General features: G+C 40.3%; 1 protein-coding gene across 19 annotated transcripts in view; it reads left to right on the forward strand.

Annotated features, from left to right (window-relative positions):
- LOC129755058 (transient receptor potential cation channel trpm) overlaps positions 1-16,744 on the forward strand; it is a 423,280-nt gene that overhangs the window by 352,226 nt on the left and 54,310 nt on the right. For 12 of the 19 annotated variants that reach the window (XR_008739153.1, XR_008739150.1, XR_008739152.1 and 9 more), the window contains 4 exons: positions 779-1,813; positions 1,890-2,039; positions 2,379-2,447; positions 14,572-14,628. Coding sequence is in view for 14 of the 19 variants with exons in the window: in XM_055751377.1 (XP_055607352.1) it covers positions 779-1,813; positions 1,890-2,039; positions 2,379-2,447; positions 14,572-14,628 (1,311 nt within the window). In the remaining 5 variants the exon portion in view is untranslated. The remainder of the gene's footprint in view (positions 1-778; positions 1,814-1,889; positions 2,040-2,378; positions 2,448-14,571; positions 14,629-16,744) is intronic. The other 7 variants (XM_055751370.1, XM_055751372.1, XM_055751373.1 and 4 more) reach the window with 3 other exon arrangements.

The raw sequence follows: 16,744 nt of genomic DNA on the forward strand, positions 1-16,744 counted from the left end.
ATTTTTGTCATTTTTGTCATTTTTGTCATTTTTGTCATTTTTGTCATTTTTGTCATTTTTGTCATTTTTGTCATTTTTGTCATTTTTGTCATTTTTGTCATTTTTGTCATTTTTGTCATTTTTGTCATTTTTGTCATTTTTGTCATTTTTGTCATTTTTGTCATTTTTGTCATTTTTGTCATTTTTGTCATTTTTGTCATTTTTGTCATTTTTGTCATTTTTGTCATTTTTGTCATTTTTGTCATTTTTGTCATTTTTGTCATTTTTGTCATTTTTGTCATTTTTGTCATTTTTGTCATTTTTGACATCACTGACTTTATTTTCCGCTCACTCATTCTCTCACTGATTTTTTTTTTTTGCTCTCTCACTTACTATTCAACTCGCTGTTTTAGTCACTCACTAACTTACTTATTCAATTATTCACTCAGGCTCTCTTTCATTCACTCATAATTTTTTACATTAAAAAATTGACAATCAGACATTAACTTTGTCATTCAGTCAGTTACTTATTCAATTGAACCCGCGTTTTTTTTTTTGTTTTTTTTGTCCATATTTACTCATTGGCTCACTTTTAAATTTGCTCAATGGCTTAAAAATGACATTAAATTATGCAGTTTTTTTAGATTAAAATTTTCTTTGATCGTAATATCAATATGATTAAAATATATGCTCTTCAAAAATTTTTGAAGAATAGTTTATGAATTAAAGGTATTCTGGGGTACATAAAAATGTTCAAGAAGAAACTTTTGACAATTAAACCGTATTGTTTCATCTACAGATAACCGTTTTTCGAATCCAGGATCGACCGGAAGCCAAATCTCAGGAGCTGGACCAAACGATATTGACTGCACTTTTTAAATCACAGCACTTGAGTCCACCGGAGCAGCTGAGTTTGGCACTGACCTGGAACCGGGTGGATATTGCCCGATCGGAGATCTTCGTATACGGCCAGGAGTGGCCCCACGGTGCTCTGGATGAGGCAATGATGCAGGCCCTGGAGCATGATCGAATCGACTTTGTTAAGCTGCTGCTAGAGAATGGAGTTTCGATGCGAAAGTTCCTTACCATTCCGAGGCTGGAGGAGCTGTACAATACCAAGCACGGCCCGGCCAATACTCTCGGGTACATCCTGCGGGACGTCCGGCCTCACATACCAAAGGGTTATGTTTACACGCTACACGACATAGGGTTAGTGATAAATAAGTTGATGGGCGGCGCCTATCGGTCGTACTACACGAGACGAAAATTTCGGCCAATCTACGCCAAGGTCATGAATAGCTACGTTAACACGCACCGGAAGCCGTCCACGTTTGCTCGAAGCGCGGGGATAAATTCGATGAGCTTGGTCACCGGGTTACTTCCGGTGACATCCGATATGGCCTTATTCGAGTTTCCGTTCAATGAACTACTGATTTGGGCGGTGTTGACCAAAAGGCAGCAGATGGCGTTGCTGATGTGGACCCACGGAGAGGAAGCACTGGCGAAGTCCCTGGTAGCCTGCAAGCTGTACAAAGCCATGGCCCATGAGGCGGCCGATGATGACCTGGACACGGAGATCTACGAGGAACTTCGAAGCTACGCAAAAGAGTTCGAGTTGAAGGGACTTAAGTTGTTGGATTTTTGTTACAGGCAAGATGCCGAGCGAGCGCAGCGTCTTCTCACCTGTGAACTACAGTCTTGGTCTAGTCAAAGCTGCTTATCGTTAGCTGTAGCTGCAAACCATCGAGCTATTCTCGCTCATCCTTGCAGTCAGATTATTTTGGCTGACTTATGGATGGGTGGATTGCGGACGCGGAAAAATACAAATCTTAAGGTAAAATTTTAATTTTGTATGAGTTGACGAAACATTACAAAATAGGACAAAGTCTGACTAATGTATTCCTCTAAAGGTCATCTTAGGTCTACTGGTGCCCCCCTTCATCAAGAAGCTGGACTTCAAATCGAAGGAGGAGCTTCAGCAAATGCCTCAAACTGAAGAAGAACATCTCGAGAATCAATGTCTCGATTATGACGAAGCCGTCAAACAGCCAGACGCAGAGGTAGGTGAAAAATTCCAGATTTGTGTTTCTCTTCTAAACAAAAATACAAGAGTCGTTTTTCCGATATTTAAAAACTAAATCTGTTTTCTCTTCCAACTAACCCCACTTAACCCCGAATAATAATATTGGAACGACGTGCTCCCTCAAAAAATACTCCACAACTTTACAATACTAATCACCCTACAAATCTACAATCTGATAATTGTTTCAATTTACGATATCGGTGTTTTATAAACTATTTCGGTAATGCTCATAAAATTATCCAACACCCAAATGAAATTCGAAATTTAAATAAATGCACACAATACTTAATCTGCACACTACACGAGAAAAACACAGAACGCACTCCAGAGTCCCACCTCAAATGCAAAACCCGTTGGCGAACTGAATGCAATGCCGACAGTCCAGGTATTGGAGAAAATATCCAAAACAAAAAAGCATCAAAAATCAAATCATTCGTTTGCTGAAATTGAAGCCCCTCGCTCCTTTTTCTAACCGAATGAATGGAACTCCCCTCTCTATAGTGTATTACTACTTCTCGTTGTGTCCCCTTGTGAATAAAACATGTCCTATTTCATATATTTCATTTCTTTCCGTACCTACCTACCTATTAGAAACTGTTGGTGACCCCGTTGATTCTGACCACCTATCTGTAGAGATTGATTCTTCGCCTGTATATTTCCGGTTCACTAAACCCACCCAACTCAATTCACACACACACATATAGTCACACTCACTGACCAGTTTTCTCTTCTGCGATCTGACCTTGTTCGCGCACTGTCTCGTGGAGTGCGAGCCGAAACTCATTCGAAATTTATTACACGCTTAGTTCACTGACACATTGTTTCAACCGGATACCTTAACTTTTCTTTATTGATTTGGTTTGTTTTCGTGCATCATCATGTTCATTAATCACTTTTAATTTGGTTAGAGAGAATTATTAAGAAGTTACACCTGTTTTACTAAGGAAAATTCCTTTATACATTACTTAAACCCTATTGAATGATTTATATCTTTAGCTTGAAAATCATACTTATTGATAAATTATTCATTAAATGTCATATGTGCAAGGTGTGCAGTAGTGACTATGGAAGATGCTCTGTAAAAGGTAGCTACCCTCCGCTTTCTCCAGATTGCTATTCTAGAATTACAGGAACCGCCTTTGGTGATTTTTTGTAGGCCGAAAACCATTGCCACCCTAATGTACATACGCTTCAAGGATATACGCATAATGTACATACGCCCGAAGTTGGCTTTACACCTTAAATGGTGCTCCAATACTGCTCGAATGATTCTAGATGAACGTTTCCATTATTACAGGTTCTGGCAATTGAAGTGCTACATTGAAATAAACATATAAATTGATCAAAACAACAACTTTTTATTTCAAATTCATTCAATTTCACTTGAAAACAAACAACTTTTTCAAAATTCACTGGTAAAGTTCGACTTGTTCGCCCTTGAGTTTAACCACTTGCCGCAAACGATGAGGCCCGAGAGGCCCGGCCACTCGGAGCTCGAAATGAACCCTAGAAAATGTTGCGTAATCCAAAGTTGGGTTTTCTTCGCTTTGTGAGCCGGCGCCGAGTCCTGTTAGAAAACCCAATCTCGGGAACCAAAATGTCGACGTGCCCACGGTTCGACGACATTCTGTAGAACTAGTTCCCGATATACCAAAATATGGTTGATCTTCACTCCTTCAGGGATAAAAACCAGCGGAGTCCGGTCGCCGGGTGGCCGTCAGCAAGTCGGCATGGCTTCGTGATCTGTCTGGCAACCAAACTCTGTCGTTCTGCTTATTCGCGAACTACTGTGCTGAGCGATGAAGAGTTTATCGTCGGTAAACGAGATATTCTTCAACCTTCCTTCCGCGGCCCTCTTCAGCAGCGCCTTCGCTCTTTCTACCCGTTCTTGTTTCTGCTTCACCATAAGGTCTTGAACCTTTTGGATCTTGTAGAGCTGAAGTTTATCTTTCAGGATCCGACGGAGACTTCGATGCGATATGTTGAGATCCTCTGCCAATTTAGTGGCACTACGACGAGGATTTCTCTTAAGGTGCTTCTTGACGATCTTCGCCATGGCAGGTGTCACCACAGTAGGTAGGCGTCCCCCACCATACCGTTTTTTGGCACTTCCGGTCTCCAGGAATCTTTTAACTGTATGGTATACAAAACTTCTGCACACACACATCGGACAGCTCACGAATTATGTCCTTTTTGCCGTTTGCCAGCTAGGAACAAGGCATCCCCAGCGCTACGTTTCTGTTCGAGATCCTTTTTTCCGGATAAAACCTGATTACAAAAATAACACTTACATCCAATGATAGCTAAGACTTAAGGTAAACAAAACGACGAGGGATCGTTCAATACTGTTTCGTGTGCAACAAAATAATTACTTGTTAAAGTAATGTAGCAGTTCAATTGCCGGACCCTGTACTGTACTGTGGTGAATTTACTGCTACCCTCCCGATTCCCATATACTGAAGACTCCTTTTTTTTTAAGATTCCAACTGAGGAAAAGGTCATGTCTTATCATCGCGGCTCCGATCACTGGCGAATCAATCGTGTCTTTGCATGTCTTCTTCACAATGTTAATCGGTGGTTCAACCTGGTCCGCAGTTTGGCACGTGAATCTATGAACCATCAATAAAATTTTACTGGTTCAGATGTCTCGCCCAAGACCAGCCATGTACTTCTTCACGGTAAAGTCCATATAGCCGTGTTTTCGTCTTATCCAACTCGCTACATTCTGGATCAGACGATGTTCATTTTCCTCTTTCTTATCTGCCTTATAAGTACTACCTGGCTTATACGGTCTGGGTGCTTATACGGCAAATAAGAAAGAGGAAAAGCCTCTCTAGCGCATTTTCGCATCTCGAGTGTGCTCTTAATGCCGTTGCAGTAGAAATTTTATCCAACTTACTTAACTTAAGGTCACCGCACCGATCCTCTGGTGCATAGGGCCGTGGTAAATGACCTCCACTGTTGACGATCTGGAGCCAACGTCTTCACTTGGTCCCAGTCATGACTCTCGTCGACAGTTCGTACTTCGGCGGTTAGGCTTCGCCGTCACGGGTTTCTGGGTCTGCCTCTCCTTCGATGTCCCTCTGGATTCCATTCAAGTGTATTGAGTTTAAATTAACAACTGGGACTTAATTTAAACTGACTCGGAATCAATAGGAAAACGCGTTTATTAATTTGCAGAGCTTAAGTGTATTTCGACTGGTTTGAACGGCTATTAAGATTGGACTGGAAAATAACAGCTAGGTAACAACTGTTTGTTAGGTTGCTCCTAGCAATGGTTTGGTTGGTGATGAGGCGATCGCTACTGTGATCTCAACACCCCCTCTCGATCGTCTATTCCCATCCTTTCGGAGAATCGGTTTGACTGCAGTCTCTTGGCCTTCCGCCTTATTTTCAATCGACCAGCATTTCTACCGCCATCATTAACGTGGGACGTCCAGTTGTACATTTGAGTTTTCAAACTGCTTGGGCCTTTCACGAACCGCTCTTCGTGATTTTTCTGTGTTGATTGCAGTCCATTCTCCTCTGAATCATTTACCTCAGGGAGCCCGTGCTCCCTTCCGTTGGACCTCGACGACGAACATCCATAAATTTTACGTCGTTTTGAGTGTGAAGGGATCGCTTCCGGTGTCGCGTGTCCATGGTAAACGCCAATGACCGAATCGCCAGATACATTTTTGTCAACTCTTGATTCTGCTCCAACATCTGGATCCCCCTCTAGCTCGCACAAGTTTGCCTGTCTCTCCTCGACGAACAATTCAATTTCGTAGAAATTTCCATGGAGTCTTCCTGTGGCCAAAACATCGAAGCCCTTCTTCAGAATCACTGTGCGCCCAGAAAAGATGACGCAGACTCCCGCTTTTGCTAATTTCTTTACGGACATTAAATTTTCCCGTAGGTCAGAGACAACCAGCACTTCTTTCATATGCAAGGTGAAATTTTTGTTGCTTCTCCCGCTGATTTCGCCGCTCGTTCTTGCAAACATAACCTGTCCCTTCTTTGCTACGTTGATGCTAATCCGATCCTTCAGATCACGACTTGATGTAAGGAGCGACCTGTTGCTAATGAGATGGTCACTACAACCAGAGTCCAGCTTGAACACCACACATCGTTGATTTCTTCCGGAGTATGAATCCCATCCGGCCAAGAAACTAACAAACCGATTGCTCTCCAAGTTTGTTCCGTTTTCATTTTCGTTCGGTTCATTCTTGCATTCTCGTTTCCAATGCCCTGACTTACCACACCTGTGGCATTTGCCTCTCATTTGCGGTCCTTGTTTTTTACCGTAACGGTTTCCAGAAAAAGCTGATTGGTAGTCGGTAGACGTCTCTTCACGATCAGATCGTTTTGCTTCTTCGGCTAGCAACCGTTGTTTAACTGTTTCCAAGGAAACCTCCTCGTTCACGCTTTCTAGTGCCGTAACGAGTGGATCGTAGGAGTCTGGGAGTGTGTTAAACAATTGCGAAACGATATCCTCTTCTTCCATTTTTGCCCCTGCCGTTTTCAGCTTCCTAACCAGCCCGTCAAATTCAACCAGGTGGCTCCGCATGTCACCACCTTCCTTCAACCGTAGTCTGGACAGCTGCTTCCGCGTGATGGTCCGATCAGCAACACACTTTTTGGCAAATGTAGCCTGAAGACTCTCCCACATTTGCCTGGTTGTTGCCTTCTCACGCACGACCTCAAGGACTTCGTCTGCTAGGCAGCTTACCAGCAATGACTGCCCCCTCGCATCCAATGCTTCAAACGCTCTCCTCTCAGCAGCTGTTACCGGAGGCTCTCCGTCCAGAACTGCCGAGACACCTGCCGCCTTTAAGTACAGTCGAACCCGGTAGCTCCAGTTCGCAAATTCCGCCGCATTTCCGTTGAACTGTTGGATTCCGTGCGCGAGTTCCTTCGTGGTGGTGCCCATAACCTATTGAGTTTAAATTAACAACTGGGACTTAATTTAAACTGACTCGGAATCAATAGGAAAACGCGTTTATTAATTTGCAGAGCTTAAGTGTATTTCGACTGGTTTGAACGGCTATTAAGATTGGACTGGAAAATAACAGCTAGGTAACAACTGTTTGTTAGGTTGCTCCTAGCAATGGTTTGGTTGGTGATGAGGCGATCGCTACTGTGATCTCAACAAAGTGCTTCTCTGCAAATCTCGTTTTCATCTCTTCGCAGCGTGTGCCCAATCCATCTCCACTTGCGTTCCCAAATCTCGATTTCCTTTGATGACATCGGCGATGTAGTTCCTCATTTGAGATCCAATTGCCAGACCACCAGGCGCGATTGATATTCCGCAGGCAGCAGTTTACAAATACTTGCAGTTTTCACGTCGTCACCGCACATGTGAACCACCCGTTCAACAATACAGATTTGACGTTTGAGTTGAAGACTCGGATCTTAGTTCGTAGATAGATCTGGCGTGAGCGCGAGATGTTCCAGAGACTCGCAAACGCAAATCGGGCCTTTATTATCCGGGTTTTGATGTCTTTTCTGGTACCACCATCAGGCGTTATCTGGCTACAAAGATACTGGAAGCACTTCCATTAAACAAGAGGGATTTCCCGTGTTGATCTCCATACACTTGTTCTTTCCGATATTTACTTGAGACCTGCTGCCTTGGAGCCAGCGATGGAAAAAAATCGCTTCTAGCGATAATTGAATACATACAAACCTCGTCTACGATGCATTGACATCGTTGCCTGTCGACGACACTCACATACTCCTCTCAGAATTGTAAACAGACCTCTGTGAGAAACGAGTTACGAGTATCTCAAAAGAGCACCATCTTAATACTATCCGTGTTGGTTCAGACTTTACGCTCTCCTTCTTACCATATTTCTCTTGTAGTGTGCGCTGACCACAAGACGTTGATCTCAAAGTGCACAACTGGGTATAAAGAGTTTATCGGAAAATGTACATCTGACGAACAGAAGCGATCCTATCATAATCATTTCGTCAAAGATAATGATTTTCTTACTAATAAGCAGGGATGCCTAGAGCGACATTCATCGGTACGAAAACGACTGTCAAAATGATCAGATTTTAACTTGCGACACATGATTAGAAAACTTTTGACCTGTACATAATGGGAATTGATAGGAAAAGTGGTTCGGGGCCATCTGGTCCTGGCCACGGTCAATCTGGCCAGTTCCGGAATCCGAAAAATCAAAACAATCAGATTTGAACTTGCGACACATCAATTGAAAGCTTTTGCTCTGCAAATGATGGGAATTGATAGCGAAAGTGGTTCAGAGCCATCTGGTCCTGGGCACGGCCAACCTGGCCGGTTCCGGAATCCGAAAAATCAAAATGAACATATTTTAACTTGCGACACATCAATTGAAAGCTCTTGATCTGTACATGATGGGAATTGATGGGAAAAGTGGTTCGGGGCCATCTGGTCCTGGCCACGGCCGATCTGGCCAGTTCCGGGATCCAAAAAATCAAAATGATCAGATTTTAACTTGCGACACATCAATAGAAAGCTCTTGCCCTGCAAATGATGGGAATTGATAGGAAAAGTGGTTCGGGGCCATCTGGTCCTGGCCACGGCCAATCTGGCCGGTTCCGGAATCCGAAAAATCAAAATGATCAGATTTTAACTTGCGACACATCAATAGAAAGCTCTTAACCTGTACATGATGGGAATCGATAGGAAAAGTGGTTCGGGGCCATCTTGCCAGTTCCGGAATCCAAAAAATTTTATTGATCAGATTTTAACTTGCGATACATGAATAGAAAGCTCTTGAGTTTTGCATGGTTAATATATACATGGTAATATATATTGTAAACCTGCCTGCGAAGTCTGATGAAACTACAGCTTAGCGTTTTTACATTCGTATGCACTTTCGGAAGACTATAAATATTTCAATGTATTTTATTAACTTCCCACGAATTTTAACTAAAATCCATCAAAATTGAGGCAGAATGACTACCAGACCACGTGTTTTTCGCTCAAATATAGAATGCTGTTACCCTTTGAGAAAAGTTTCTGGTTCCCAAATTACAATAAGAATGCATAATTATATTGAATTTCGTTCTTTTCCACGTTTAAAAGGTGCACCAATAATTGGTTCGAAAAATTCAAGAAATTGAATTTCGTTTCCTACATGAAGGCGTTTTACCTTAAAGGATATAAAAAAGTGTGTTTTGAGAAGCGAAATTTTCGATAAGTTTTGCAATAGTAAATGATTTTTTTCCAAAATATATTTAGTTTATTAAAACATAATGAACATGTAATAAAACATTTGATGTTTAAATTTTAACTTTCCATATAATCATTGTTCCATTTCTATTCATGTGTCGCAAATGAAAATCTGATCATTTTGATTTTTCGGATTTCGGAACCGGCCAGATTGGCCGTGGCACGGACCAGATGGCCCCGAACCACTTTTCCCATCAATTCCCATCATGTACAGATCAAGAGCTTTCTATTGATGTGTCGCAAGTTAAAATCTGATAATTTTGATTTTTCGGATTCCGGAACCGGCCAGATTGGCCGTGGCCAGGACCAGATGGCCCCGAACCACTTTTCCTATCAATTCCCATCATTTGCAGGGCAAGAGCTTTCTAATGATGTGTCGCAAGTTAAAATCTGATCATTTTGATTTTTCGGATCCCGGAACCGGCCAGATTGGCCGTGGCCAGGACCAGATGGCCCCGAACCACTTTTCCCATAAATTCCCATCATGTACAGATCAAGAGCTTTCAATTGATGTGTCGCAAGTTAAAATATGTTCATTTTGATTTTTCGGATTCCGGAACCGGCCAGATTGGCCGTGGCCAGGACCAGATGGCCCTGAACCACTTTTCCTATCAATTCCCATCATTTGCAGGGCAAAAGCTTTCAATTGATGTGTCGCAAGTTCAAATCTGATTGTTTTGATTTTTCGGATTCCGGAACTGGCCAGATTGACCGTGGCCAGGACCAGATGGCCCCGAACCACTTTCCCATCAATTCCCATCATGTACAGGTTAAGAGCTTTCTATTGATGTGTCGCAAGTTGAAATCTGATCATTTTGATTTTTCGGATTCCGGAACCGGCCAGATTGGCCGTGGCCAGGACCAGATGGCCCCGAACCTTTTTTTCTATCAATTCCCATCATGTACAGGTCAAGAGCTTTCAATTGATGTGGCGCAAGTTAAAATCTGTTTATTTTGATTTTTCGGATTCCAGAACCGGCCAGATTGGCCGTGGCCAGGACCAGATGGCTCCGAACCACTTTTCCTATCAATTTCTATCATGTACAGGTCAAGAGCTTTCTATTCATGAGTCGCATCATGACATTTTTTAAATTTTTCCATGACAGTAACGGAATCAAAAATTCAAAAATGTCATTCCGACAGTCAGAGAACCAACAGAATCTTCGACTGTTACAAGTCAAAAATGTTATCGACACTCATTCTCCGTGCAGCATTTCAGCTTGCAATTTGAGTACACATCGAGCAAAGAAAGTTACTCACTTGTCAGAGCTATATGTTGTCTAACAATGTATTCGTTATCTCCGAGTGACAACCGTGCCAACATTTTGTTATGGATTGAGAGGAACCAAGTTTGTTCGCTACTTGTACAGATCGCGAAGTGTACAGTTCAGGATAAAACCTTTATCGCATCATATTCATTTCATTTCCATCGCTGCTTGGAGCTTTTGGTCAGGTCGTCGAGTGTGCAGTGGCGCTTCACAAATGCGCTTTAGTGTAGTTTTGTTCATCTTCACCAGCCTTTCTCTGTATAGACGTCGAGCGTACACCAATTGAAAGAGCTATGGAGAATATTCCACCGACAACCATCCCGGCCCTGAGTTCGTCTGTGTCATAAGGGTTCTCCAGCCTGTGAGCTCAGGCAAGTATGGTCCTCCTGACCGTTTTCCTCCGACTGATGGTTCCTCCCCTTCCAGCGTTCGAGGGTATAGCTCTGTGATGGAATCTTATGATTCACCCACCATGTACTACCAGAATGTCGGGGGTATAAACTCCTGTCTAGAAGATTATCTGATCACCAGCTCTTGTTCCTGCTACGACGTCTTCTTTTTAACGGAAACATGGTTAACGACCGTACCATCTGGAGTCAGATATTTGGACCATATATCGTTGTTTTTTTTGTGACTGCAGTCCCCCAATAGCAGGAAGAACACTGGAGGTAGTGTTTTAATTGCCGTGCCTGGAATATGTGTGGACCCGTATCGATCTTGGCAACCGAAAACTCTACGTATGCGTGCTGTACCTGCCCCCTGATCGCACGCGATATGTCGCCCTGGCGGATTCTTTTTCTCGCTACATATCCAAAGTGAGATCTCTCTGCGCCCCCTGTGAATGACTTCCGGGAATTTGCGGACTCCCTGGTAAACGAAAGAACATGAGAACGATTGTAGTAGAGGATGCGGTCATATCTAAAGCAGCGGCAAAGCTCAAAAACTCTCTTTCTACCGGGCCGGACGGTATACCATCTACCTTTTTAAAACGATTGATGCCTGTTTTACCGACTCCTGTGAGACTCATTTTTCAAGCTTCTCTTGACAGAACCATTTACCCTTCACTGTGGAAGGAAGCTTACATGTTTCCGGTCCATAAAAAGGGGATCGGACAGCTATCAACAACTATAGAGGAGTTTCTGCTTTATGTGCAATCTCCAAACTATTCGAATTAGTCGCCTTGGATTCGATTTTCTAGTACTGTAAGTAAGATTTTTCAATCGATCAGCCCGGTTTTATGCCCGAACGCTTCACGACAACTTACCTGTTGACCTACACCTCATATGTACACGAAAGTTTTGCTGCTAAGTCTCAAACTTACGCCATTTATACCGATTTGTCAGCAGCGTTTGATAAGGTGAATCACGAAATCGCCATTGGTAAGCTTGGACACTTAGGATTCTGCGGACCTTTACTTGGCTGGTTCCGCTGTAACTTAACTGGACGTAAATTGACAGTTCGCACTGGAGACACTCTCTCCAGCCAGTTCTCTGCCTCCTCGGGTGTGCCCCAAATTAGTCACCTAAGACCGATTATCTTTTCAATCTATTTTAACGATGTGCTCTCACTCCTCGGCGGCCCGAATCTTTGTTATGCTGATGATCTTAAACTGTTCTACACCATAAACGGTCAGGACGAAATTGATTTTCTGCAAAACCAGTTCAATCTTTTCCCACAGTGGTGCGACATCAACTGCCTGACTTTGAATCGCATTAAATGTGCAGTCATCAGTGTCTCTCGAAGACGGCAGCCTTTTTGCGCGGAGTTCTTCTTGGGAGTTGAGTCCATTGCGCGGATGGAGTTGAATCAATGATTTGGGCGTAATACTCGACCGTAAGCTGGAATTCAAAACACATACGAACTACGTCGTCGGTAAAGCTTCTAGAAGCCTCGGATTATTATTTCGAGTGGCCAAGGAATTAAAGGACGGGTACTGCCTGTAAAGCTTGTTTTTATACTTCGAAGTTATCGACGTTTTTCGGTGAGCTTGTATTGCAGCATAGTTCGATCATCCTCGAATACGCATCAGATGTCTGGTGTCCCTACTACCAGGCGGCCTACTACTATCCACAGGCCCTTTTTCATTATGCCCTCAGACACCTTAACTGGCAAGACCCGTTCCACATGCCAGGCTACGAACATCGATGTCGTCTCATAGAAATGGATACTCTTCAAGCCCGAAGTAATGCAACACGAGCTTCTTTCGTCGCCGATCTACTGACATCGCGAATCAATTGTCCTACGCTACTGGAAGCTATTCCTTTTAGTGTGAAACCCCATGGACTGAGAAATCCGGACCTTTAACTGTATGTCGATTGAACAACTATGGAACCAATAGTGCATTCATCTGTTTTATAAAAACGTTCAACCGCTTTTCTGAGCTCTTCGACCTTGACGTTTCGAGAGATATTTTCCGAAGAAAAGATATAAGAATATCGAGAAATCGTTAGTTTGATGTGAATTTTGTGTAACTTTAACTTTAAGTCGTCATTTGGACGTATACTTGGTCTGTTGATTGAATAGACAAATAAATGAATAAACTTAAAAATATGAAAAAATAGGCAAGATAGTCCTTTTCATAACCAACACAACGCTGCTAAAGCTTTGCATATCCGAGCTCTTGTAACGTAGCTATCATCGAAAATAAGTGCTCGGATACTAAATGATCATAGCTTTAGCAGAAATTAGCCGTATAAACGTCATCCGGAATAAGCAGGGTTGTATCAAAATCGTGCCTTGACATAATGGGACAACCTATATAGTAGCAGGATTTCTTGTAAACTCTTATTGGAATCAAGAAACCTAATTTGTTTCGTGTCGGTAAAGGAACCGCTGTAGAAGTTGATATTTCTGTTAATGAATCATCTTCGAACATTTCGAAAGCTTTCTTAAAAAATCGTTACTGAGGAGAAAAATTAACTAAGCCAAAGGCTGTCTCTTGACGAATCGAGAAAAAAAATCGAAAATTTGTCTGACAAGCTGGAGAACCTCGTTATCTCATTCAAAAAAAAAAAAAAAAAAAAAAAAAAAAAAAAAAAAAAAAAATATATATATATATATATATATATATATATATATATATATATATATATATATATATATATATATATATATATATATATATATATATATATATATATATATATATATATATATATATATATATATATATATATATATATATATATATATATATATATATATATATATATATATATATATAATATATATATATATATATATCAGGAACCAGAAGAGGAATACATTTTCGAAAGGACCAGGATAAAAAAGCACAGAAAAGCCCATCAACTCTTACAGAAAGATTTTCCCTCTTTTTTTGAAATCGATGCATTTCGTTGTTGTTGAGAAAATTCATCACTACATTTAGTTTTTTGTTGTCTCACTATTTAAAGCAAAATTAAAAAAAAAAAAATTCAAGCATACTATTTTTTTTTTTATTTTCAATTATTTAGTTCCGGTTCAACACCACATCTTCGTCCAATTTGAAAAAATTTAACTGAATTTCACCAAATTGGATTCAACAAAAAAAAAATCCTCCTGCACTTATACCTCACTATACTGGGCTCCTCCCTGATTCACTGCGTGTAGTTGTTGTACCATTATCTTCTGGTTGCGTAACTAACATTTCTTCGTAAGCACTTTTTGCAGCATTAACCCTTAAACTTTCTGTCCTTTGTAATGGTGTAGATACGTTTTTATTCCTGTTGAACAAATGCCTCCACAGCCTGTTAATGATGTAAATATTTTGAATAATTCTAACCAAATATTCTCTTTTTCTTTCTCTTCCCATATTGTTTTTGGATCGGTACATAATAATCAAACAAACATGTGTGTAAACCACAATCCACTTTTCGATCATGAATGTCCACTTGCGACTTCCGCGAACCCAAACATATTTGTGAACATGTGTGTATCTGTACATATGCGCAACAAACATAAAACATGAACGACTGAAAACGACAAAAAAAAACCAAAAAAAAACATCCTTCCTCAACCCTCCCACATTGAACCCGCTTCAGGCGCTTTTATCCGATACATACTGTTTGAAAGATACCAAAGTGCAGGAGAATGGAAAAGTAAGTTTCGTATAGATAGCTTTAACAACTCATCCACCCTCAACATCCTTCACCCTCGAGTAGCGCAATCTATCGCTAAGTTAGTTTGAACCCGGAAACGAAAATAAAAACAAAACAATCAGAATCTGACACACATTCAGCTTTTCACACTCGAACTTTCGAACTGTCCACATCTCTGAACTCGACCGATCTTTCTTCCTTCTTTCTGCGCTCACATTCTAAAGCTTCACGTTTTCCCGAAATGATTTCAACAATATGTGATTCTGTTTTAGACGTTTCTATCGCTTATTCTCATTCCTTCGAATGTAAATTATCTGTGGGGGTGGGGTGAACTTTTAAATCAGAAAAACTCTTCGACCCATGAGTTTTGGTTTTTTATTCATTATGTTTGGAACTCAATTATCCAACCTTCGGTTGGGTTCGTCTGGGTAGGTGATGGGCTTTAAAAATATGTATCAACAAAACGTCAAACTTTTTTGCTCACAGATCTGTCACCGAGTTATAAATTATGATATCGATAAGAGCACACTTATGTGCTACTTCTGTCCAATTCAACGTAATGGTCAGTGAGTAACCTCCTTAATAAAGTCACGCGTTTTGGTATTAAAATATTATTCAGAAGTAGACACCAAGTCATGAAATAATCGAGAAACTAACAGAATTTCCGAAAAATCTTTAGGATATTCAATTTTTGACCTGAATGTCAAAAAAATCCTTAAAATAAAAAAGGCCCATTTATATCTTTTCTTGTTTTTTTATTTTGTATTTTTATAGAGTATTGAAAATCCACAAACACGTTACCGTAAACTGGGGGTACTTTGATCAGCGGGGTAACTTTGATCAACATGAAATTCAACATCAACATCAACATCATTAACTAAGTATAAAGTTAAAATATCCGAAAACTGTTTACTACGTTTGAAAGCCTGTAAATTGAGTTACAAATAAGCCAAATTTGGTTTTTATTAGAAGATTTTTGATATTACTTAAAATGTAATTGAAAAAACTTAAAATATGTGGTTTTTCGAAGGCTCACAAACAAACATCTCTCCTGATCAAATAAAAGCATTTAGGAGCAAATGGGATGTTTAATGTGAAAATTCAACTATTGTTCTTGGTTTAGGTTAAGTTTAGGAGTTATTTTTATAGTCATTTGATGATAATTTTTGGATATTGAAAAAAACTGTCATTTTCCATTGGAAAGCCTGTTTAGGAAAAATGGCTAAAAACCCTATCAAATGGTAAAGTTTGAAGAAATAAAAGAACGTGGGAACAGTACGAGGACTTAGGGAATTGCATGAAGGTGAAATTTTATTTGTTTTCGAGGCCAAAAAATATTGAGAAATGTTTATAATTTTTGCCCCTACATGTATGCAGCAACTTGTTCATCTTTCGAGTATATTTGTTTTTGAAAGAAAACGTTGAAAAATTCAATTGGGTCCAAACAAAAATTACTATTATCGATGCTTTGAGCCTCCTGTGCTAAATGGCATCAAAACAATAAATTTGAAGATGTTGAGATACGTATAAACCATGGTGATCAAATTTACCCCGAAACTCGAAATCTGGTTTTATAAAAAATATTTAATTATGACCACAAATGTCGATTGAATTTACTGCAATTCATGATCATGTTTAAAACTCCTCACATCAGTAAGGGTTTTAAAGCTTTTAGATATTACGAAAAAGCAACCCCTTTCAAAATATTCAAATATGAATGAAAAAAGTGATCAAAGTTCCCCCAGTTTACGGTATGTAAAAAAAATTCTGAAATAAATGATCGTTCAAACCAAATTCGTCACTTTTATGAAAATTCTTCTACAGAACACAAAACAACAAATTTCATAATGTTTTTCAGGGTCATAAATTAAAGAGCCGATTTTGGAGACACTGCACTGGTTGACTGGTTTGGAGACACTGCAATAAAAAATCTTTTTTTCTCCGTGGAAAAATACAGAATTTTTGCTTAAAAGCTTTGTTTTGGTTCAAAACTCATCCATGATTTTTTGCAGAATTTTTAAGTAACGTTTACATGAGCAAATTTGAACTTTTAGGTTTGTATGCGAAAATTGAACATGTTGTACTGGAAAATAAACATCATTTTTGTTTCTTCTGT

This window comes from Uranotaenia lowii, chromosome 3 (assembly GCF_029784155.1).
Source record: "Uranotaenia lowii strain MFRU-FL chromosome 3, ASM2978415v1, whole genome shotgun sequence".
In the NCBI taxonomy this organism is placed as follows: domain Eukaryota; kingdom Metazoa; phylum Arthropoda; class Insecta; order Diptera; family Culicidae; genus Uranotaenia; species Uranotaenia lowii.